The 24,227-nt window shown below is 41.6% G+C and overlaps 1 protein-coding gene across 1 annotated transcript in view; it reads right to left on the minus strand.

Annotated features, from left to right (window-relative positions):
• Positions 1–18,138, minus strand: part of itpka (inositol-trisphosphate 3-kinase A) — a 50,137-nt gene extending 31,999 nt beyond the window's left edge. Inside the window, exon 1 of the mRNA XM_039741473.1 lies at positions 17,329–18,138. Within this exon, the coding sequence (XP_039597407.1) occupies positions 17,329–17,982 (654 nt within the window). The 5' untranslated portion in view covers positions 17,983–18,138. The remainder of the gene's footprint in view (positions 1–17,328) is intronic.
• Between the last annotated feature and the right edge of the window lie 6,089 nt (positions 18,139–24,227).

Consider the following 24,227-nt stretch of genomic DNA (forward strand, 5'->3'; position numbering starts at 1 on the left):
CATCACAAGATGGTAAGAACATTAATGTAACAGCATAACGTTCTCAAACCCACATCATCCAATTTTGGGATGTGGGGTGGGATGGGGGCCTTTACTGGCAGTACAGGGTGCAATGCAGAAAACAGCTGTGGCCAGAACGTTAGTCCATTGGAGGACATGTAAGAAGAAGTTTGAAAGCGGACTGCCAATGGACTATCAATAAGGATGAATTTTTGCAGACTTGATTGTTCCCCCAAATATTTTTGATTGTTTTAATCCTTTTTCTTCGATGCATAATCACAGATGGACAAGCCTGTCTGGCAACACTGGAACTATCCCTGAAGAAGGCACCCGTCTATCACAGGGCACATTGGGTTAGGGTTAGTTTTAGGGTTAGGGACCAATTTCATGTCAACAGTTTACCTAAAGGGCACATTCCAGGATGGGAAAAGCAAAATTTGAGGGTGTGAAGAAAAACACACATATACACAATATTTTCTAAATCTAAACAGATGGCAACCAAGTTTGGGATTTATTCCCAAGACTTTAGAGCCACGAGGCAGTAGTGGTAACTGGCATTCCCTTTGCTACCCATATTTGATGTTGTTTTATATTTGAAAGCATGAATTAAAGCAGCTAATTTATCAGGAACCTTAACACACAGCCAACAAATGTGTTATGCACAGAAAAAGAAGACAATCAATCCTGGCAAGTTCTTAAACTGCAAAAGATGAAAATGAATGAATCTGACCCAGCATGGAACTTGGACCCAGATACACAATGATCCCATAGTGAACAGGTAGTTCAAAGAAATCCCATTTTCATTTCTTACCTGCATTCAACAAAGAGTTCAACGCATATTGAACTTCAAAAAACCTTAGACGAACTGCCCTGCAGACAGTCGCACTCAATTTGCCAATTGTCAAACGCACTCTACAGCCGTTGATTCAAAGTGCACCCTTGCCAGGTGGCCATGATATGAACATGCTGGCTTTGCTTAGACTGGAGGGCACTTCAGGTGAAACGTGGGGAAACTCAGCAAATTCTGAAACCAAAATTTGGTGAACAATTAAACCGTTACAACTTAAGTAACAGTAGGTAAGAATGCACTGCAGCTAAGTAATCATAAAAGAGGACAAAAGTCAACAAGCATATCCACTGTAGTCCTCAGTTTGGCCCAATACTCTCTGCCTAGTGCTATGATCTGAAAGACTAAATGGTAGCACAGAACTTAGAATTGAATGTGAGTGTCGGCCAGTGCCCAACCTGTTCAGTAAACACCGGCAGGTTAGTGGAATAACCACAAATTCATTAAGAAACAGGACCTCTAATGACATGCCATTAAGCAGGCTGGACTTCTACCTCAGAATGTTGGCATTACGTGGTTGGGCCGGCCAAAGCTGATGTGCACACTACTGCTGGTTTGACTTGATTCACAAGCTGAGCTCTGGAGTGTAACAATATTTTAAGCTCAACTTGAGGATAACTGTTCTCAGACATTATATGTCATCATCCTAGCAGCTGACTGCGCTTTCCAGCACAGTACTTTAGCGCATGTGACTTCATGGGACGTCTCTTGTAACAAGTATAATGGGGGAACCACCAGCACTGGACATACAGCAGGGCTAGCAGAGAGGTGCACATCTCCTCTGCTGTGTACTCCCACAGACTGTCTCTGAATGTCACAATACCTTCACATAACAGCTGTGATATTTAAAAACATCAGCTGGCTTCCTCCTCGGTCGGCTGCACAACACAGGGAAGTGCAGCTCTGAGGTTTGATGCTATCAGTGTATTTGTTTCCTTTGCGCGTGCATCTTAGGTTCCAAGCACAGATTTCGACCAAAGGACTACCTCAGTGGAGAGGGTGAGCAACTGGAGATTACAACAAGTGTTACCGCAAGAGTGTGTGACACTCGAGTCAGCCAGCGTCAGACTGTTGTGACTTTGGCAAGGTTTTTTTTATTTTCCAGTGAATTTTAAATTCCTGACTGTAGCAGTTAGCACTTCTTTGAGCAATACTCTGATATGATCATTTGAGGTTTTTTTTTGCCTTGGGTGGCTGTTAAACTTAAAGCCAGTTTGAGAATCTTCCTTCTGATACACAATGACTTACAAAGCTGCACCCATTTAATGCCCATGAAACAGACAGTATGTTGTGATCATAACACAGAGGTCTTTTTCATAATTCTCAGGATAAATTAAAGTCTGGTGGGAAACATAGCCTTTGTGACCCCCAGAAAGATCTACCATTTGTTATTTCAGCACTGCATTTGGGGATGTTGGTACTACTCTTCAAATTCAATTATAGTAAGATTTTTGGGAATTCTAGGAATCATTGTTGCTACCAGCTATTCAATTTCTTATTGTCTTTGATGAGGCAGTTTCATTTTGACTCAATTATTCCCCCTTTCCTTGGAGCACAAGCTCCATGTGGCTACAGAGATTGGCATTACCAGAGAAAGGGCCAAGTGAATCGCAACCATTACGCTACTCTGTAAAAGGACCCATGGGCACTAGGTAGCCAGTTGGCACTGGTCAGCAAGACACCAGACTTTTCTGACTAGTGTGCACCCCCAGATCTCTGTAACCTACAGTTTAGTGGTATTCTCAATGATCTTATGCTATCATAATTTCCTTTACATTATCCTAAAAATTGTAGGAATTACAATCAAGTAATTAGGGTTAGGTGTTAGGGTTAACCCTAACCCTAATCTCCCCTTGGGATTAATAAAGTATCTATCTATCTATCTATCTATCTATCTATCTATCTATCTATCTATCTATCTATCTACAGTATCTATCTATCTATCAATCTATCTGTTATGTAGTGCCTTTTTTATCTATCTATCTATCTATCTATCTATCTATCTATCTATCTATCTATCTATCTATCTATCTAGACAGCACCTTGTGATGTACTGGCAACCTGTCCCGGTGCTGTTCCCGCCTTGCACCCTATGCTTGCTGTTTCCCTGCTCTGGATAAACGGGTTATAAAAATGGATGGATGGCGCTGGATGGATATTTATAGATTTACAATTAGGAGGAGATATTTCATGGCAACATAATATTGTCAAAACTAAATAATCTAAGTCTGGGGTGGCAAGGACAGGAGCTGTGTTTACTTTAAAATGTTTTATTCATACATATGTACATTTGTCTAAGTCTGCCTATGGGGAAGTGCACTGTATAAGAACAAAGCTGGAAAAGGTTTTTAACATCTTAGCAGGGATTGAAGACACTAGATGGACAAGGAGCTGGAGGGGTGGTGATGCTCTGAGTTTGGCTCTTTGTGCGGCCTTACTGGTGCCATCGGGACCAGTAGGTTGCTGAGATAATGAGGAGGCGCAAGGTATCATCTGCAAGTAAACCTTAATGCTTGAAACGTCTGAATGTTGATAAGAGACCAGTCAGTCAGTCAATCTCCAACCCACTATATCCTAACACCGGGTCTTGGGGGTCAGCTGGAGCCAATCCCAGCCAACACAGGGCGCTTGGCAGGAACAATGCCTGGGCAGGGCACCAGCCCAGTGCAGGATAAGAGACCATCTGAGGGTAATTTATTGTACATTTTAAAATGATGTAACTTTAGGTTTGGTTAGTTCTGATGCCTACCGGGTTTAGAGACCTGGGTTCAAATCTCAGCCTGTCTTTGCAGAGTTTGCCAGTTCTTCTTATTCTCTAAGTGCTCCAGACTCTACATTGACCTGGGGGTTGAGCACATCCTGCGATAAATCTGCTGAATTACTCAGGATTTCTAATTTTGAGTGCAACGGAGGACATCAGTGCATTTGTTTTATGAAGATGGCGATGAGCTTGAGGTGAAATGATGGATAGTTTCACAAAATCAATTTGTGATGAAAAATACAGACACAAACAGAGAGCAGGCACAACAAAAAAAGAAACAGCTGTGGGCAGAGACAGGAGTCTAGTGGCTACTTGTAAATGTTAGTCCAAAAACTGAGCAAATTACCCATTTCCCAGAGTCACTGAATTTGCGTGTTACAGGGTGTTGCAGTATTGGGTTGCAGACTGGAATTGCTGTTGGTACATTTACTCACAGCGCCAGCCAGGGTCCTCGATTGAATTTCCATAACTGGACATTTACATGTTCGTGTTTTCTCTTCACTATATATGTCTGTTTCATCAGACACGTAAGAGCTGAGCAGGCTTACTTGATTGGTGCTTCTGAAATGACCATGGTGAGAGCATGTGTGTGTCAATGAGTGTGTCTACCACAAACTAGCACTCCATCCTGCCTTAGTTCTTTTCTTTCATCTGAAGCTGCCAGGATAGAACGCATTTTTCTGTGACCTTGTACTGAAAAATAAAAACAGACTTAGAAAAGAGATTTCTGCATATGAATTTATTACATACTATGCAGAGTGACTTCTGACTATGGATGTGCAGTGGAGGGAAGTTAGGAAAAGTTGAAACCCCACCAGTGCACTCCCTTGTGCCCACCTCAGTTTCTTTTCTGTTGCCCTGTGCCCATTGCTGAGGGTAAGAAAATGAGATAAGCCCACTAATCTTAAGAGAAAACTCTTAAAAGTAATGTGGTCAGCTCAAAAAAGTAGGAGAGGGGATAGGAGCACAACACGAGAAAAAGCCTCGAGTAGTTGCAGGCATAATACACAGTTTTTCTTTTGGTGACAGGACATGGGTGGAGGGACTTGTGTCAGAAATTAAATAAAAAGGGATGAAAGTGATAAGAAACATCTCAGCATACTTTGAAAATGCACTTGTCGCATGTTGGTTGATTTCACTGGACTTTGTACATGTGACAGTACGACAACTACAAACACTATACACACACACACACACATACATATACAGTATATAAATACACATTGTATATATTATGAATGTGTGTTGACCTTCCTGAACGTAGTGAAGACCAAAAGAGATACAGGTGACTCTGTTAACCCCACAAAGACACTGGCCCTGGAAGCCTGAAGCTATAAAGCGGCAGTATTGGCCACAGTGCCACCATGCTGCCTAATATAGTATACTGTATATACACTGAAATGAATCCAGCAGATTTCCCATAACTAAATAGCAAAAGCACCACTTGAAAAAACCAGTAGATCATAAGAGGAAGTACATTTAAGATGAAAACTAAAGACCACTTCTTCAATTTGAGACCAGTTGGAGTCTGGAACCAAGTGCAAAGTTATGCAAGTAATGTACAGGCCATGCTGGTTAATTTAATCTTTTCACTAAATTAAAAAAGTGACTGACAGTGGATGGATGGACAACTTCATTCACCCATTATAAGAACTCAGTTAAATCAGAAACATTCGGTAAAAGAAACAAACCAATCAGTCCATTACAGGGTACATTCAATGACATGTGCCCATGGGGGTCGGTTTAGAATTGCATGTCTTTGTGATGTGGAAGTAAATCTGACTACAAGAAAAAAAAAACCTCTAAGATACAGGAAAATGTACAAACTCTCCTTAGAGAGGGTGTCTGGGCTAGGATTCAGACCTGGCTAACCACTATGTCACTGTGCCACCCATGTTCTTAAATGAAAAATAGATAACATGTAGTTTAATTGTGTGTCTATGTATCACTAATGGGTAGCAGAGACAGTGTTAATGCCACCTCACTCCTTTTCAATCCCAGTTTAGTTCTTATTTAGGTGTGTTGCTTACACATCCCACAACACTCATGTCTATGTGGGTTTCTCCAGTTCATTTCAGAGTTCTTCTGCTGTCCAAAGTTGTTAGGTTAACTGGAATCTCTAAATATCCCCAGTGTGGATGTGTCCCATGATGGACTGCTTAGACCTTTGTGTCTGTTGTGGCCAAGTTAGGCTCCTGGCTACGGTGACCCTTGTTAGATGGATTGATATGAGGTTTACTTTGCCCTGTGCAGCGTTTCTTCCTCTCTTTCCTGTCCATTAGTCAAAATGCAACTCAATGGCACTGTCCTCTTACAACATACACAAAGCTGAGTCACTGTCATACCCACTTGCTCCAGGCCACACCACGTCATGCCCTGTCACTCGCCACGCTTTATCTGACAAGAAAACTACAAGTATATCCTTGCTAAATACTAATGCCAAAAGGATAATCTCAGATAATTAATGAACGTGTCAGACTGCTGGTTACTGCCCATTTTAGTTTTTTCTCCTCAGTTTAAAGCTTTCTTTTCTGTCATGTCACATATGGCAAGATATCTCAATGCACACTCGTCCACCAGCTTATATGACAGCAGCCATGTGAATATCAGCCAGGTTTCTTCAGACACAATCCTCCTGGAGTTCTGCTGGAGAACAGACCAGTTTCAAGCATGTCCGCACTAAGTATATGCCATCCCTATTTGGTCTGCTGGGGGTGTTGTTTTATAACTGCACCGTGGGAGTGCAGAGGCGGCTGTGAACTTGCAGTGTCAGTAAAAGAAGCGAGTTAAGGAGACCAAGTGTTTCATAAGAAACAGACTGCATTCTGCTAACCATAATGGCTTCTTGATTCTTTGTAACTGAAATTGCTTCATATCTGCAGATACACTGCACTTCAAGGAACATGAAGTGGACTGAAGCCATAAGCTGCACATCAACCACACTTCCCACCCATAGGGGGCCCTGCTGAACCTCTGACTATCTACCACACCTCTGATTGACTAAATGGTCTGATTTACTCCACAACCATAATAAAATATGTGCTCACTTACTGTGCAGCATATGAGTTTGGGCCATGACTGTACATCCAAAACTGTATCTGTTCTCACTTTGTACAGTACATGGAAATACTTTGTTCTGAGTAGAATCTTGGGCATTGCTTTGTTTAACATTACTTACCGACACCTTTAAAAAGAAAGAGACATCCAAAAAGGAGACAAACTCTTCAGACAGACCCTTTAAACACACCTCACCTGTCATTTTTTACACACCGCCTTACCTCTCTACCAGTTCTCACATCTGTTAGTCAGATAGCCTTGTACTACAGACAAACCAGTTTTACGTACTGTTCATTCATTCCATACTCTCTCATTCACTTATCTTATCAAAACTGATCTGCCCAGACTTTTCATGTGTCTTTATGCCTGCATTTCCAATATAATTCCAGACTCCAGACTGTGATCCATGGCTCTAATTTTCTTAATACCTTAACTCCTTTCTTCTCGGGTATCACTCAGGTTTTGCTCAATATCATTATTTCTAACACTTCCTCTGTGATCCCAGACTTTGATTTACTTTAAGTCTTTATTCGCCGCACTTCCACATAAGATCCAAGGCCCCGATTTGCTTAATGCCTTTTCTCTCAGCATTCATATTTTTATCCCAGGCTCTGATTAGCCTAACTCCTTTATACCCTTCTACTCTAACAAAATCCATAAATATACTTTCCTTCATGCCTTTTGACTCCCTTCTTTTCCCATGTAATACCATGTGTTGCTTCAATTAATGTCCTTATTCCCCGCGTTTCTCTTGTGATTTTGGGTTCTGATTTACTTTAAGCCTTTATCCTGGACCCTGTACTTTTACAGAAATCTCAGCCTCTGATTTGCCAAGTCTCTTTCTGTATTTCCCATGTGATCTCAGGCTCAAATTTCCATTTGCAGTATGATCCATGTCTGTGATTTTTTAATCTCTTTATTCCCTTCTTTTCCAATGGGATTTCAGCTTTAAATTTTCTTCATTTGCTGCATTTCCATTATGACCCCAGGCTTTGATTTCTTTAAATTTCTTTATTCCCTTTTCTCCAGTTGTATTTCAGGCTTTGATTTCCATAATTCCTTTACTCATTGCATTTCCAGTGTGATTCCAGGCACTGATTTAAGTATTATGCACTTAATTTGCTTTTCAATTCTACTCTCACCTGTCTTAGTGCTTTTTATTCCCAGTGTTATCACAGGCTCTGGTTTCCTTAATTCCTTTAGGTCCAATTTCTTGTTAAAATCTTCCCTCTGCTTCCATTAATGTTCTTTATTTCCTCCACTACTACACGGTTGGCTTAATTCCTGTATTCCCTGCATTTCCAGGATACCCAAGTTCTGATTTTCTTAATTCAGTTATTCCCTTCTTTTGCAGTGAGATTGCAGAAGTTTGATTTCCTAATTCCTTCATTACATTCTTATTTCAGTAAAATATCAGGGTCCGAATTACTTAATGCTTTTATTCCCTGATTTTCCAGAGTGATTCCACCCTCTGATCTTTATTTCACGTCCTGCATTCCACAGTGATCTGAGACTACATTTTTCCTATTTCAAATGCTGCATTTCCAATAGTATCTTATGCCCCACTTCACAGATTCACTGCATTGAAGCACACATACCTAAGGACACGTGTGTCATCGTGGACAGCCGGTACCCACTAAGCATGTTAAACACAATGATTCCTTCACTTCACCGTTACCCTGCTTGAAATTTTGTAAATGCTCAGGCCAAATCCAGTAAGGACTGTGGTGGCCCACCAGAATGTACAGGAGTCGGGGCTGACACTCCCTTGCCCTCTGAGTTTTCCTACTGTATGTAAAAGTATTTGCACACTTCGATGCCTGAGAGAATGTCTGCGATAAACAAAATCAAAACACTACCTCTTTAATCTTTTTCCAGACTGTTGTGCAACTAAAGTATGCAAATCATCAACCACAAGCTATTGAGCCCTGAATGTCACTGTGTGCCACCTGCCTTGCCTGAGAGAGGGTAGGTGACAAAAAATAGGTATAGGGCTAGCTAGACGAATGGAGTTGTTGACACAAATTAAGTGCAGATCCAAAAAAACAGACTTTTGTGGAAATTCATTTTCGTTTGTTGCAAAGTACAAATGTCACACTCACATTCTGGCCGAAATGAGCGTCATTTTAAGCCACTAAAATAGTCAGGTGGGCAAAGACGTGCCAATGCATAAAGAAATATGCTCTGTCACAAGACATTATGATGCTGTTATTCAACGGTGCCATTGGCCAAAAATCTTGAGAGGTGTCAGAAATCTGACGTGTTGTATTAGCACAGGGTTTGAACGTCCTTAAGTAAAGACCAGCAGTGGCCTGCAACACTGAATGTTCACAAACTGTCTTTGTTTTAATTGTTAAGAACAACGGCTTGCTCCATCGTACTTGAAACACATTCTTGGTGAAATGTCAAGGGTTATGAGCACATTGCTCTGCCCTGTCAGGAATGCACGCCGTTCGCACCTTTCATGTTTAAGCCCCCAGTGCAATGCCGGAAGATCAAAGTGTATCTTAAAGATTGTGAAATCTTTCAGCTCACAGTCAGTCCTGACCTAACGAACAATTCCTGAGATATGGCTTTAACTCAGCAGAAGTGAGGCCCTTAAAAGAAACATCTGGGCGTCTTTTAAATGTTTCCATCCATCCATTTTCTTAACCTGTTTGGTCACGTGAGGCTGGAGCCTATCATGGTAGTGCTGGACACAAGGCAGCCAACCCTTCTGTTGTCCACAGGGAACACTAATACAAACACCCACACAAAAAAAAAAAAAAACAAAACACATAAAACGCTGGCAAAATATTTAAATTCCGCACAGACATTGAACAGGCAGTGTACAGAATCCGTGTCCACCTGTTTGCTATGCTGCTTGCCTTATCCATCTTTCCAACGTCCTGTTTCTTTTTTTCTAAGTGTTGCAATCTGCGATCATCTAAGAAGTTATTACTCACTGTCCGTTGATATTGAATATGAGGCCTAGAGTGACAAAGCACTTAGCACCTCTGCTCACAAGCTGTGGCAATCTCTTTCTCTTCACATTTTGACATTCGTCTTTCTCCAATCGCTGCCATTTGTAAAAGTAGCATAAAGACATCCATCTGCCGACAGGCGTTTTGTGCTGTTTGTATCATCTGTAATGTGATTTCTCTTTTCTGAGTCTGCCTTTCACTTTAACTACAATTCAGCTTATTTTTGTAGAGCACCCTTCACTAAAGACATGCCCATAGAACAGTAACAATTGTACAGATAAAGAACAAATTATACATTTTATAATGAATATAACATGCACACATAAACCTACAAATTAGGTTAAACACATTGTAAGACAAGCCATTTCAAACTACCTAACATAAACGGATCCTCACAACAAATATGTATTGATGTTATTTGTCATTGTACTACACACAAGTACAAAGCCGATGAGTATTAAGAAAGACTATTTCAAATAGAATATATTATTATTATTCCTCTTATTATTTGGGACCTGGAGCTTTGAAGGATCAGCACTAACTACCGAGCCACCATGTTCACATTTCAGACTTATTCATTTATTTTTTAAATCCTTTTATTCCAGCAGGAAACCATAGCCTATCCTGGCAGGACTAGTCATGGAAGAAATGCCAATCTATAGCAGAGAAAACTATGCACTTGTGATTTGAAGTTTTGTGTGGCAGGAATCAATCTTCCTCATTTAATTTAATCACACATATGGTTTATTGTTCAATGCTAACATTTCAGCATCTAACATTTTCTAATCCCCACGACGACTGAGTCATCACAGACATTTTACTTGACTCCTAAATGAAGGCAGCATTTGGACTGTAGTTTCTAATGCCCTGAGTTGCTAGATCGTGTGTGTGTGTTTGGGCTAGTGGGGTTATTTGTTTCATTGTAGTGGTAATGTATCTGCCATGGTTTAGTGCACTTTTAAAATGACCAGGTCAAAATGATCTACCTACATTAAAAATGCTATATATATATATATATATATATTGTGGAGACTGGCCCAGCCACAGACAGGCAGACACGTTGGTTTCACCACACACACGTTTATTATACATTATTTACAATTATTAAAGTGCACACAACCCAAAAGTCCCCACAAAGTCCTGGCCACAATAATGCCTCACTTTCTCTTCGGACCGCCTCATCTCCCTTCTCCTGCTTAGTCCACTCCACTCCCAACTCTCACCATCGTATGAAGGGAGGTGGCCCCTTTTATACACACCCGGATGTACTCCAGGTGCTTCCCGGCAATCTCCCACCGACACGCCCCCGTGTGGCCGAAGTGCCGGCTGCATACCCCGAAAGCACTCCGGGTGTCCCCAGTCTTCTTCCCCCCAACACTTCCAGGTGTGGCAGAAGTGCTGAGGTCCAGGGCTCCAAAGGCATGGGAGCGCCCCCTGGCGGTGGCCCCCAAAAGAACTAGGGCGGTCGCCCCCACATGGTCTGGGGAAGGCATAAGCCCTCTTCCGGTCTTCCTAGGCGTCCCGGCCAGGTCGCCACCCCAGCCATCTCTGACAGTATATATATATATATATACTGAGTATCAGAGGTGGGTAGTAACGAGTTACATTTACTCCGTTACATTTACTTGAGTAACTTTTTAAAAAAATTGTACTTCCAAGAGTAGTTTTACTGCACCATACTTTTTATTTTTACTTGAGTACATTTGTGAAGAAAAAACGCTACTGTTACTCCGTTACATTGGGCAACACTCGAATCGCTACTTTTTTCCATTAGATAAAGTCTGACAGACAATTTTCAATGTGCTCCGTAGCGTATGCTGTCCAGTTGCGCACACGCCTACCATTGCGTCTCAACTCCGTTTTTCGTTCTCTCTCCTTTCTCTTTCTCAGATCGCTTTTCGGAAGGAAGTCAGTTTCATAATTTTTATGAACAGTTCGAAAGTGCCTTTCCACATTTTCCTTCTTTGGTATAGCAATGATAGATTGACAGATCAGACAAACGCACTTCAACTGTGACATTGTGAGAAAAAAATCCTCTTCCAATTCCACATCCAGCCCATAAACAACAATTTTTTTTTTAAATCCCTTCTTTAGTCGATATAAATTGGAAGGCTAACTAGATCACTTAGATAGCTGGAGTTTTGCAGTACCTCGTGCGTTTGATCGTGCGTGCGGGATGACCAGTGTGTTAGAAGAAAAGAGATCTCAGACTGGCTGCCCTGAATGTCAATCTAGTGGCAAATGAATAGGGAAGATATATGATAAGACCATTTAATAAAAATTTTTTTTGAATGCAACGCGATCTACCTGCACTCCCTTTCCGATCTACTAGTCGATCGCGATCGACGCATTGGGCACCCCTGATTTAGTGGATGGGATTGACACTGGCTGGCAGAGCTGAAAACTGTATGGAACAGACCAGCAGATCACATTCTTTCTTGCATTAATATTAACAATTAATATTAATATATCCTAATTACAGGCCTCACTCCAACGTAACAGCTTGTATTAACGACATATTAAACTGAACTGCCATATCTGTTATTCCATTACAATTGTGTGTTCCACTAGTTCGGATGCTGGTTTACACAGCACAGGACTGCTGGTTTAAATCCCACCACTGACTCACTGTGTGACCGGAGTGAGTCACTTCACCTGCCAATGTTCCAAGCACTGAAATACAAGCAATTGTTCCATCCACTTCCCCACATGCATACATTATCTGTACTGCTTAAGCCAATTCAGGCCTGCAGGATACCAGAGCGCAACCTAGCAGCACCTGAAACAAGGTGGGAACAAACCCTGGATGGCCAGTCCACTGGAGGGCCCACTAATGTATATGCTTGAGATTTAAAATTCATTTTGGATTGGAGGGCTTAGCTAAATCGAGCAATGTAAATGGAATATATAATTGCCTGTGTGAATTTTGCATTCATTCTGTTTGAATGTAGAGTTCTCACTCTCCCTCTCTCCTTCTTTTGTTGACGATTATAAAATAAGACTTCAGTGGTCAAATTAACAGGTTGGCACAGATTGCAAATTCACTTATTCATAGCAGAGATGGTCTCAATCCCAGTGGCAAGTTGGTGCACGTCATTTAATGTAGTCCGCCCTCAAGTACGCTAAACTGAAAAAATACTGGCAAGAAAAAGTGTGCACTGTCACGACATGTCTGACATGCCAGTCTGAGTCTCATTTTGACATGTTCTTAACAACCTCTCCTCTGCACAGTGCTTTTCCGTAGTCACCAACATTCTAGGATTTTTAACTGTTTAACAGTTATACAGGAACAGTACACACTCCTGACCTGCACCCATTCTTGCCGGGAGAGGCTACGATGCCCAGACTCTAAAATTAGGTAAGCAACTTCAGTAAACAGACAGATGAAGTTATGTCAGGGTAGTGGGTATCAGAATCTAAGCCATCAAGGACATGCTCAAGGCAGAAATGGGAGCCATTCCATCGCAGGGTGCACTCACTGTTCTTGAGCCAAGTTTAGAGTCACCTAGTACACCTTTGCACACAGTCACAGGAGTTCAGACAGACTCCACAGAAGCCATGACCAGGCTGTGACCTGACCTTGATCTATGGAGCTGCGAGGCTGCAGCATTAGCCAGTCCACTTGAGTACAGATCTGCTGAGTGACTTGCTCAGAGGCAACACAGTGAGACAGAGGAGACTGAACCAGCCATCTTAGGATTTACACTCCAGTGATTATACAACTAGGCCCTGCAGACTTAAAATGATGTTGCAGGTGTCGTCTAAAGGCTTCCTTAATAAATAAAAAAAAAAGCTTTAAAGTTTTTAATTACTTTTTCTTTTCAGTGCAATTCCTTTTTTTTTCTTTCAGAATGGAGTAAGTCACGCAAGATATCCAGTCAGACAGGTTTGACATTACATATGATTTTTGAAAATAAACTGCCCGGGCTTAAGGCTTCCTTGCACACAGATAGGCATGTGAAGGAACCAAAAATGGTCTTCTCACTTGGCACCCTCACAAAGTCACAAGTCACCTGCTTATGTGAGAGCCCTTGGTGCCACATATTCTTCAACCAACACAACACAACATGGTGAACTGTTTTGCTAAGCCTCAGTTAAAAGTATCACAAAGGAGACAGACACCATCTGGAATACATCTGTTAAGCTCTAGCAAAAGGCAAAATGGTTTTCATGGTTGCTGTGATGGCTTGCCTGGTTTAAGTAAAGGCAGACCCTGAATTCAATTCTTTCCCAGCCTTTGTAAATTCACTTTGTTATTAGTACTTTCTGCTTGCCTCTTAGACTTACTAGGCTATGCTGCTACTGCAGGTGTCCAGGTGTTTTAAGATGTTGGATTGCCCCAACCACTGAATCACTGCAGGACTTTAGGTGAGTCATAAGGGGAGTACTTCGTCATCAGATTTGTGACTTATAAGCCAATTTGGACTAACGAAACAAATAAACATAATGCCTGGATGGATCCTTAGTCACCTGTAACTCAAATACAACAAGGTGACAAATGTGTCACAAGTACAGTACTCTTTGAATTCATCACTGTTCATTTCCTATGTTTCCCTTCCGATTTCCCAATAGCTTTATTGCTGGACCAAGAGCTTTGTGGATGTCAGTTCAAGCTTGCGTTTTCTGGCACATTCACAAGATCTGGCCACAACTTCAAACTCATCCATTCACCTGTTTTGTGAACCTACTGTACATTGTTCATTGCATCAGGAGGAATGCTAACATTAACCTTGGATGGGATTCCAGTCCATCACTGGTAATACGCTCTCCTTATCACTAATCAGCCTGGGATATTTGTATACTGTATATACAGGATGTAGGAAAGAACTGGGAGAACACAAAAGCACCACACAGACACTGGCCAGGCTGAGAACTGAAATCCAGGAACTGTTAAGACATCGATGGTTACTTGTGTGCCGCCCTACTACAAACTTACTTAAGGTAAAACCAGGAAGGAGGAGGATGAAGGTGGCTGACAGAGTGTCTTTGTTTCTAATGCAAGGACAAAGCTATGAGCCATCTAGACTCATTTTGTGACAACAAACTGGCAAATCTGAATAGACAGGCAAACATAAGATATAAGGTGACTCAGTGAGCTATAGAAACTAAGGTGGGGCGCTGACTCTCCCAAAAAAAAGAACTCAATGGAATACAAATAAATACAAACGCACTTGTAGTGCTGTGTGAGTAACACTGCTGTGTTCAAACAGCTCTTGTAAGTTTGTAACTAAAAGCTTCACGCCATAAGTTATGTTTATTAACAGACACAATGATAGCTTTGCTATTTGCTCTGTAAGGTGTTGGAAATAAATCTGAACTCACTACAAAAGGCGCTGTATACATTAAGAACAGAAACTCAAAGAAATAGTCAACGTGGCAGATTTGCACAAGTATAAAAATAAATCAGACTACTGCTTAGTCAACATTTTCCATTTTTGCAAAATTCTTAATTATGACATAAAATATTTCTCATGCTCGTTAGTGATTCTGTATTTACAGTAACCATCCAATTCCATTTTCAAGCATATTTTACGGTTGCAGATGTCTATGTCAGCAGCTGTGTCTGCACATCCAGACGTAATCCAGGGGACAAAGCCAATGCTTCAAAACGCACACTCGAGTATGTATCAACAGTTTGAAGTCAGCAGTTATTCTATCAGTGGGTCTTTGTACTGAGGGGAAAAAAAATGCAAACACAGATGAACATAAATGCAACACACAAGTTACAGAAATGAGGACCAACATGACGTCTAATAATAATACATCCATCCATCCATCCATTTTTGAATGAGCCTTTTCTACTATTTAGACACCAGAAACTAATAATGGTATCAGGTAAAAGGGAGGAAGGAACATGAAAACTCAATACTAAAGGCGTCAACCCCATGGAAAAGGTCAATGTAGCAGTAACACTTCCCTGTCTGAAGCCATACGGCCTAATGATGATACTCACATCTGGTCATTTTCTGAATCCAGTTGTTCTATCTCAGATTCACAGGAAGCAAAAGCCTTTTCTACTAAGACTGGATGCAAGGCAAGGACCATCTCTGGACTGGATGCCACACTACCCTAGTAAATTTCCCCTTGGGATTAATAAAGTATCTATCTATCTATCTATCTATCTATCTATCTATCTATCTATCTATCTATCTATCTAAATGCTCACGCATGCACTCATCCAAATAAAGCCAAAATGGAGCTGCCAGTTAACTTATAGTGTACACTCCAGGATCTGGGAAAAAATGATATCACCCAGAAGAAAGCCACATGGTGAGGAGAACATGCAAAATGTGCATAGACAGGCTGAAACACTGCACCTGGACCCCTTTACCTGTGAGACCACACTTCTGGAGGAAAACAGAGTTATAATAAAAGCTACCATTTCCATTAGTGTATCTTGCATGGTTGACTAGTTATTCACAAATGTAAAACAACATCTAATCTGGATGTACCCTAAAAAGTAACTAGGCATGTACTTCAACCACAGATTGTTCAGGGTCCTTGTGAGATGCAGATTTTACCAGTTAAAACAAGCACAAGGCAGGAACCAACCCAGGACAAGATGCCAGCATACAGTAGCTGTCGTTTAGCCAGCTACTGTGAAAGTTCATGTAATGGATATACAGTATATGGTCACAGGGAGCTGCAATCTGCACTAGGAAATGGCACAAGACAGGATCCACCTGAGAATGAAAACTCAGGAGTATACATTAGGCATCCATCCATCGATGTTTTTTTTTTTTAAAACAGTTCAAGTGTAAGGTTGAAGAGGAGCCCGATATCGTGCTATTCCAACAAGCACAAAGTGGGGAGTTATCCCTGGATGGAATGCCCAATATATAGCATACTTTTACTTCTTTGCTATAGAAAGTTAACATCTGTTTTAGTTGTGCTCCATCCTTCACTTCAAGGAAATTGACTCTTTCCTGCAGGTCACTGTGTCCCATTATTAGAAAAACCCTATTTATTCTGTCAACAATTACTTGTGTTGGGTTGATTATGAAATACAGTATGTCTTCTTCTGCATCTCCCCACTACATAGACTATGCACTTAAGGATAGAAAGGAAAGGCACTATATTACGAAGATATGAAAGGCATTCCATTAGACAGATATCACAAGCAATCTATTGGATAGATAGATAGATAGATAGATAGATAGATAGATAGATAGATAGATAGATAGATAGATAGATAGATAAGGCATTCCACTGGACAGATAGGCACTCTATAGATGGGTAAATTCAGTACGTTTGTATTAGATGGCTTTGTGTTCTTTGGGGTTTTGATCACTTAAACTTGAATTACTCTGCAGAGAGCTCTGAGATGATATACTGCAAGGGGCGCTATATAAGGAGCCTGGTAACTTTGAGTATATCTGCTTGTTGTTTCTCAAGATGTATTATATCCCGCTTTTGTTTAATTTTCTTTCGCATTTCCTTCCTTTCACTTTTGACGATTTATGGCAAGTTTGGAGGGTCTATCAGGTCTCCTCTTGCCTTCAACTTGTAATCCCCGGCATGCACACTGTTGTCACCAACTCTCTCTCCCTCTCCCTTTATCGCTCAGTCCTATTTTTAGTTTTTTTACATCAACAGGTTCGGGCTGGCCACGCTAGAACTCGAGCCCCACCTCGACCTTCCACCAGAATTCCCACTTTTACTGGCCAATGCTATTTCGACAGCCGCCACGAAATACTTACGACTGTTAGGTCTTCCGAGGTCTCGAGAGTCACGATGCCTTTGCTCTTCGTCTCGTTGTCGCTCAAGATGTCATCCTCAGACTCGTCCAAGACTGTCGAAGAGCCCGTAGAGGACAGAGATGAGTTGGACAGTCTTCTCCGTAGGGGACCGTTCACCTCGTCCAAGTCCACGATCATTTCCCGAGGGCTGCCGCCTCCCTCCGGTGTGATGGTCACCTGCGGGACGCACTGCAGCTGGTCCTGCTTGCGTCCTTCCCTCGTTGCTGCCTGCGCCCTGTTTGGCTCATCAGAGGGAAGCACACCGTTACAGGTGTCAGACAACTTACGGCTGCTCCGGCGCTCCTTCTGAGACCACCCGGACTGGGTGCTCTCTCGGGAGGACCGTCGGCGTTCCTTGGGCATGTGCTTGCCGCGAGAGTGAGGAGAGCAGTGCCGGGGTTCAGTGTTGCGCGCCTCGAAGAGGGCACGGAGCTGGAGCACGCTGACCTCTCCACGAACAGGTTCGGCTCCCGTGTCACCTGCAGCCACCCCGGAGTTGCGACGCCGCGGGCCTTCAGAGGCAGAGAGGTTGTCAGTCGGGTTCTTGTCGCAATCAGGAGAGCACCCAGCACTCGCAGTCAAGCTAGTCATCCCCACGCTTTCTGCGATTTGCATACGCCGCTCTTCCCTTTTTTGTGGCAAACTTTTTTTTTTTCTGTACAACTACACAAAGCGCTCTGTGACGAAGCACACACTCCCCAAGTCACTCAGGCGCACACAGCGTGCCTCCAAGCTGCTCTGCAGAGTTGTTTTTGAAAGCAGGCTGGGGCTTTGCAGAACTTCCTCCTACTTTTACCCACGAGCGATGCTCTTTCTTTTCTCTCCACCCCCACCTCTCTCTCTCTCTCTCTCTCGCTCGCTCGCTCTCCTTCTCCATCATTACCATCTGCCGGTTCATTCTGTTTATGTGACCAAATCGCTCAAGTGGATACATCAGTACACATTTACCTACATTTTCATAAGCTATTAACAAAACAAAATTTGTACGAAGACATGATATTCGATACCAACTAAAACAACAGGAATACAAAAAATACTTGTTGCTCATTCCAACCTTCAGCTTTCCATCATGATTGTATCATTTACGGTGTAGCTGGTGGTCCACCCTGGAAACATCAGGTGTAAGAAGGAAGCTTATCCTGCATGAGGCTAGCCACACTAACATGGCATACGTGTTTTTGGGAAAGATTGGAGTACCCTGAGAAGGCCCCACAAACACACAGGAAAAATGTGCAAGCTCCATGCAGAAGCTGCCTCAGCTGGGGTTTTTATGGAGGACTCTGTAATGATCCATTCAGTTAGTGAACTTCATTTCCAGCACAATATCAAAGGGAACTGTACTCCATCATCCCAGCAACAATGGAGGAAAATCAAGAACCAGTCCTGGAGTGGAAGTCCAGGATTCAGTAAACTGTATAGTTTTCTCTATGGTTTAAACTCCTGAATCTCCTAATGGGGGCGGCATGGTGGTGTAGTGGGTAGTGCTGCTGCCTCACAGTTAGGAGACCTGGGTTCACATGTGTGCATGGGTTTCCTCCAGGTGCTCCGGTTTTCTCAGACAGTCCAAAGACATGCAGGTTAGGTGCATTGGCGATTCTAAATTGGCCCTAGTGTGTGCTTGATGTGGGTGTGTGTGCCCTGCGGTGGACTGGCGCCCTGCCTGGGGGTTTGTTTCCTGCCTTACGCCCTGTGCTGGCTGGGACTGGCTCCAGCAGACCCCTGTGACCCTGTAGTTAGGATATAGCGGGTTGGATAATGGATGGGTGGATGGATGGATCTCCTAATGGTGGATTGTTAACCCTTATATGTTCTTGTAAGCTTCAGATGCATCTTATCTGCTCTATTCCAGGTAATTTTGAGTTAGATGTTGCTGGGTTTGCTTCTCCCGGAATCCCACCAAAGTTGATTTACTTTCAGCTTATCAGATTTACATCACAAAGTAGGGACTCCAGGAAAAGACATGTATATTCCCTTTTTCAAAGGAAAAAAAAACAATTCTGCATTCTGCAATTTTTTATGAAAATGAATGAACCTCTGCTGAACCTGGACGAAAAAAAATCATTTAAATTTGTAAGGTAAGGACATGTTTAACAACCTTCTTAAAGGATGTGAAGTTGTGCGCACAGTCCCAGCTTTATGATGTCAGAGGCTCACTTTACAGTTTATTGGTTGATAACAATGACTGTCAAACTGTCAGGTCCATTATTGGAGATGTCTGACACAGTTTACAGTATTCGCCAGTATGTCTGCCACTGGTCTCCCTGTGTACCCTATGGCATTATCCATATGCCACATCACTGAAATGCAAATTGTCTGCAAGTTTCTCATGCCAGCCTCAGATTTATCAAGGAGAATTCCACATTGCATTCCTGAAAAAACAAAATCCTTAATAAAAGCAGCACAGAAGATCCTCGATGAGTTGACTCAAAAAGTCGTAAAGGTGACAAGTGATGTCATCAACAAAGAATTTAAAAAAACAGAAAGGATTTGTGCTGGTCAAAGATAAAAAGAGGTCAGGACACGCATGCAGCAGTTCTCAGCTGCCAATTACTTAACTAGAATGGCAGTATATCATACACAACAGGACAGCTGGCACAAGTGCCAGAGAACTACCATCTAGCAGTGCTTGGCCTGAATGACGTTGGGCAGACAGACAGTGGAAAGGTCACAACTGAGGAAGACATTTGTTGAAAGAAGCATAAATATGGAGTGAAAGAAAAGGGACAGCTAAAGTCATTTTAACATACAAGAGAGTGCACAAGCAGATGATATCCGTTCACCAAGATGATAATCACGAGGCCTGGGTGCCAACAAATGCACTTGAGATGACGATAAAAAAGCATTGAGTGTGCGCCTACAGGAGATACAGTGCTTGTCATGAACTGAACATTTTGATGGATGGTCTGAATGCACAAAGCAGAAAAGACAGTTGAAACTCTGGAATGGTAACTTTTATGGAAGGGATCTGTGAGCGATTATGCAATGGTGTAAGGCTAATATGTCTTTTATCAGGTCCAGCAAAAGTGACGCAGTAGTCTTTGTGTACACCATAATGTTTATAAAGATGATGGTGCTCCCAGGCTTGTGTACCCACCTGTAAATCAAATCTGTCAATGGAATGAGCTTTAAAAGCTCTATGAGGTGAAGAAATACTGCTAACACAACCAAAATGGAGGAAATCATGGATATCTGTTAATAATAATAATGGGCTTACAGATTGGACAGGGGTTGGTACTGCTGCATCACAGTTGGGTTTGAATGATGGACTCCTTATTGTTTATGACATTTGCATTTTCTCACCATCTCTATGTGAATTTTATCCAAAAGTTTGAATGTTAGGTTAATTTATTAACTAGAATAACAAAATTACAAGGCAAAGATAAGCTCCAGTCTGACATTTTACATATGCACAGCTTTTCACTTTGCTGCTTTTCTTCACCCCTTAAGGTAAAGGAAGTAAATGGTTTAAAATATTTTATAAGCTCAAAATAAACAAGGCTACCTTTGTAATAGCAATGCATTGGGGACTTGCTGACCGTTTAATGCTGACAAAATGTCCAGAGTTTTGTTTAATTCAAGTTGGAGTCATTGGGATTGAGGATATCAGCACCATCAGCCTAGGCAGTCTGCCTGACTTAGCAATTCTAAAGGTAACACTTAAAACCCACAAGTTTCACATGCATAAAAATTACTTAATAATAATAATAATAATAATAATAATAATAATAATGGGGACCACTGGCCTGCTGTGAGAAGGTAAGGTATTTTGTTATTTCAAAGACTGAAAAGAGCTGACAAGAATTATTGCATCCATCTGTCAATTTCCAAAACTTGCCTACAACTAATTCAGGATCCAGTAAGCACAGGTCTCTACAGGCAGCATTAGGACAAGAATAAATGAATAATAATAACAATCATCATCACCATTACACAAAGAGAACTTAAGACACTGATCATCTTGTTATGCACTTACTTTATGAATAATGTTATCCGTTGTACTCTGCATATTGATTATTGTTTGGGTTAACATGTTTTATGCTGTTATTTATTAGTATCTTTTGTTATCTCTCCTGTTTCCTGTATGTGAAGTCCAAAGAGGTGGCTCCACCTGATTATGCAGCTTGGGAACTGCACCCAGCAGTATAAGTGAAGAAGCTGCTGTTACCACTATACTTTTTTGTCAGTCTGCGGTTATACAGTTTTCCCTCTTCTCCTGTCTGTGATTTTGTTCTTGAATTTTTTAAGCATTTGCCATGGTTTTAGGCCCATGCAGGCCATATGCCTTCAACTAGATATTAGGTCTTGGGTGGTCTGAGAATGTGAGGCCTGATATTTTGGTCCAGGCGTTATGTATCAGGGCAGATCTGGCTTATGCTTTGGGGACTACATCATTTTTTGTGACATGTAAGTGGCAAGATCACAATAGATATCAGTGAAGCCAGGATTTCTCAGATGTTATATTGGTGACTCAGTGCACCAGTGGTACAATACCACACCCCAATTTTTACCAGGATCACCAGATACAAGAACATAAGAACTTTGACAAATGAGAGGAGACCATTCCGTTCATCAGGCATGCATGTCTAATAGCCAAGCTGTCCTAATAACTTATCCACTTATTTAAAGCTTGACAAGGGTTCTACTTAAACTACATATCTTGGTAGTTTGTTCCACATTCACACAACTCATTGCATAAAGAAATGCTTCCTAGCTTTATTCCTAAATGCGCTTCACCTTAATTCCCAATGGTGTCCTTAAGTACTTGATTCATCCTTAAGCTGAAAGAATTCTGCTAGGATTCTGAAGACCTGGATTAGGTCCCCACGCAGTTTCTTTTGCTCAAGACTAAATTGGTTTAATTTTCTGAGTATGTCCTTAAGTACTGAGATTCACCTGGTTGTTATCCACTTCACAGCTTCAAGTCCTGCTATGTCTTTCTTTTAGCATGGCGGTGATCAAAACTGCATACCAGACTCCAGATGTCGTCTCACTAGTGCATTATATGGTCTGAGCATTACATCCATTCATCCATCCATCCATTTTCTAACCCGTTGAATCCGAATACAGGGTCACGGGGGTCTGCTGGAGCCAATCCCAGCCAACACAGGGCAGAAGGCAGGAACCAATCCTGGGCAGGGTGCCAACCCACCGCAGCTGAGCATTACATCCCTTGATTAATATTCACTTGTTTTTACGATATAACCTAACATTCTGTCATTTTAATAGCTTCTGCACAATGCTTAGATGATGCAAATGTTGTGTCAAAACATAGCTGAGGACAGGTCACTTCAGTCACAAGACCATGATGTTTGAAACTTTGCTCTGTCCAACTTCAGGAAAGAAAACCTGCTATAAATGAAGGAGACTGGAGCAAGCAAACATAATTCAGGAGGCCCTGTCCTAAGGAGACAGGTGAGACTAGACATAGTCGCATTTTTTCTTATTTGTAATATTTAAAGAGAAGATGATGCAGTTTTGACTTATTCTTAAATCATATCAGGATGAACTGAAAAAACAATGCATAAACATATTTATGTATCATATTTAGTATCTGTAAACTTGAGCGACAGTGGAGGGTCACTCTGTTGTGTCAGAGTTAAAAAAAATTATGAATAAGAAATCAGGGAATATGAGTTTCTAATATTTATTCAGAGTTAAAGTTTTGTTTTTAAGTGAAAGGGGTACAATGGTATAGTTGTTGGAAAAACCTTACAGCACCTGGGACCCAAGTTCAATTTACCTGCCTGTGTGGGGGCTGCAAATTATGCCAGTGTTTGCAAGGCTCTTTTCTAGACACCTCAGTTTTCCTTCCACATCCCCAAGATGTGTTCTGTGCTAACTGGCAACTCTAAACTGGAGTAGTATGAGTTAGTGTAGACATGGACTATGACTGAATGGCATGCTAATCCATCACTGGGACATATCTACGTATGTACAGCCCCACGATGGGCCTTTAAGTTTAACATGAATGTCTTTGAGACTTGGGAAGAAAACAACAGTACCATATGGAGAAAGGGAGACTCTGCAAACTCCACAGAGGTGGCATCATATTGGAAGTTGAACCTGAGCCCTTTGAACTGTAAGGGAGCTGCTACCTGTCGGACTCAAGTCACTGCAATTGCAATCAGCTCACACAGAGCTTTTTCTGTTTTGTTAATAGAACACATTTCATTTTAAATTTAACATAATGCAGCTATTTTTATTTGAATTTAGGCACCATAACATAAGATGACATTTTCAAACCCACTTAATCCAATTCACAAGACTAAGGCTTATCTCAGATGCATCAACACAAGGCAAGAGCTCAAGTTCATCACTGAGACATCTTATGCACTCAAAGACATAGGGTCAGGTTAGAATGACCAAATAACTTAACAGGCGCTGGTTATGTGTGTGAGGCCATCCTAGCGAGACACGGAGAGGCAATGCAAACACTACACAGACAAGTGGCTGGGATAATCTAAAGCATGCTAACCAATGCACCAATCCCTGCTGGGATTTAATTTAATTTAATTTCTTGTATTTGAACCTTATTTTTCAGTTCAATTCAAAGCATACTTTTACTAGGTTCCATTCAGCAATGGCTTTACCAGTGAAAATGAATACATTTCAAGGAATAAAACACAGACCATGGCACACATAATGGGGGATCATTTTGATTTAAAGCTATTTGTTTGGAGGCAAGAAATTCCATATCCTAACCCACTTATCCAGCTCAGGGTCACCAGAAACTGATGCCAGACTCATTGGGTGCCAGATGGGAAACAATTTGGGGTGGTTGGAGCTCCAGTGTATTGCAGGGCACACATACTCACGTTCATACTTTGCCAATTTACAGTTACCAGTTGTCCTAACATACA

This window comes from Polypterus senegalus, chromosome 18 (genome assembly GCF_016835505.1).
Source record: "Polypterus senegalus isolate Bchr_013 chromosome 18, ASM1683550v1, whole genome shotgun sequence".
Lineage (NCBI taxonomy): Eukaryota > Metazoa > Chordata > Cladistia > Polypteriformes > Polypteridae > Polypterus > Polypterus senegalus.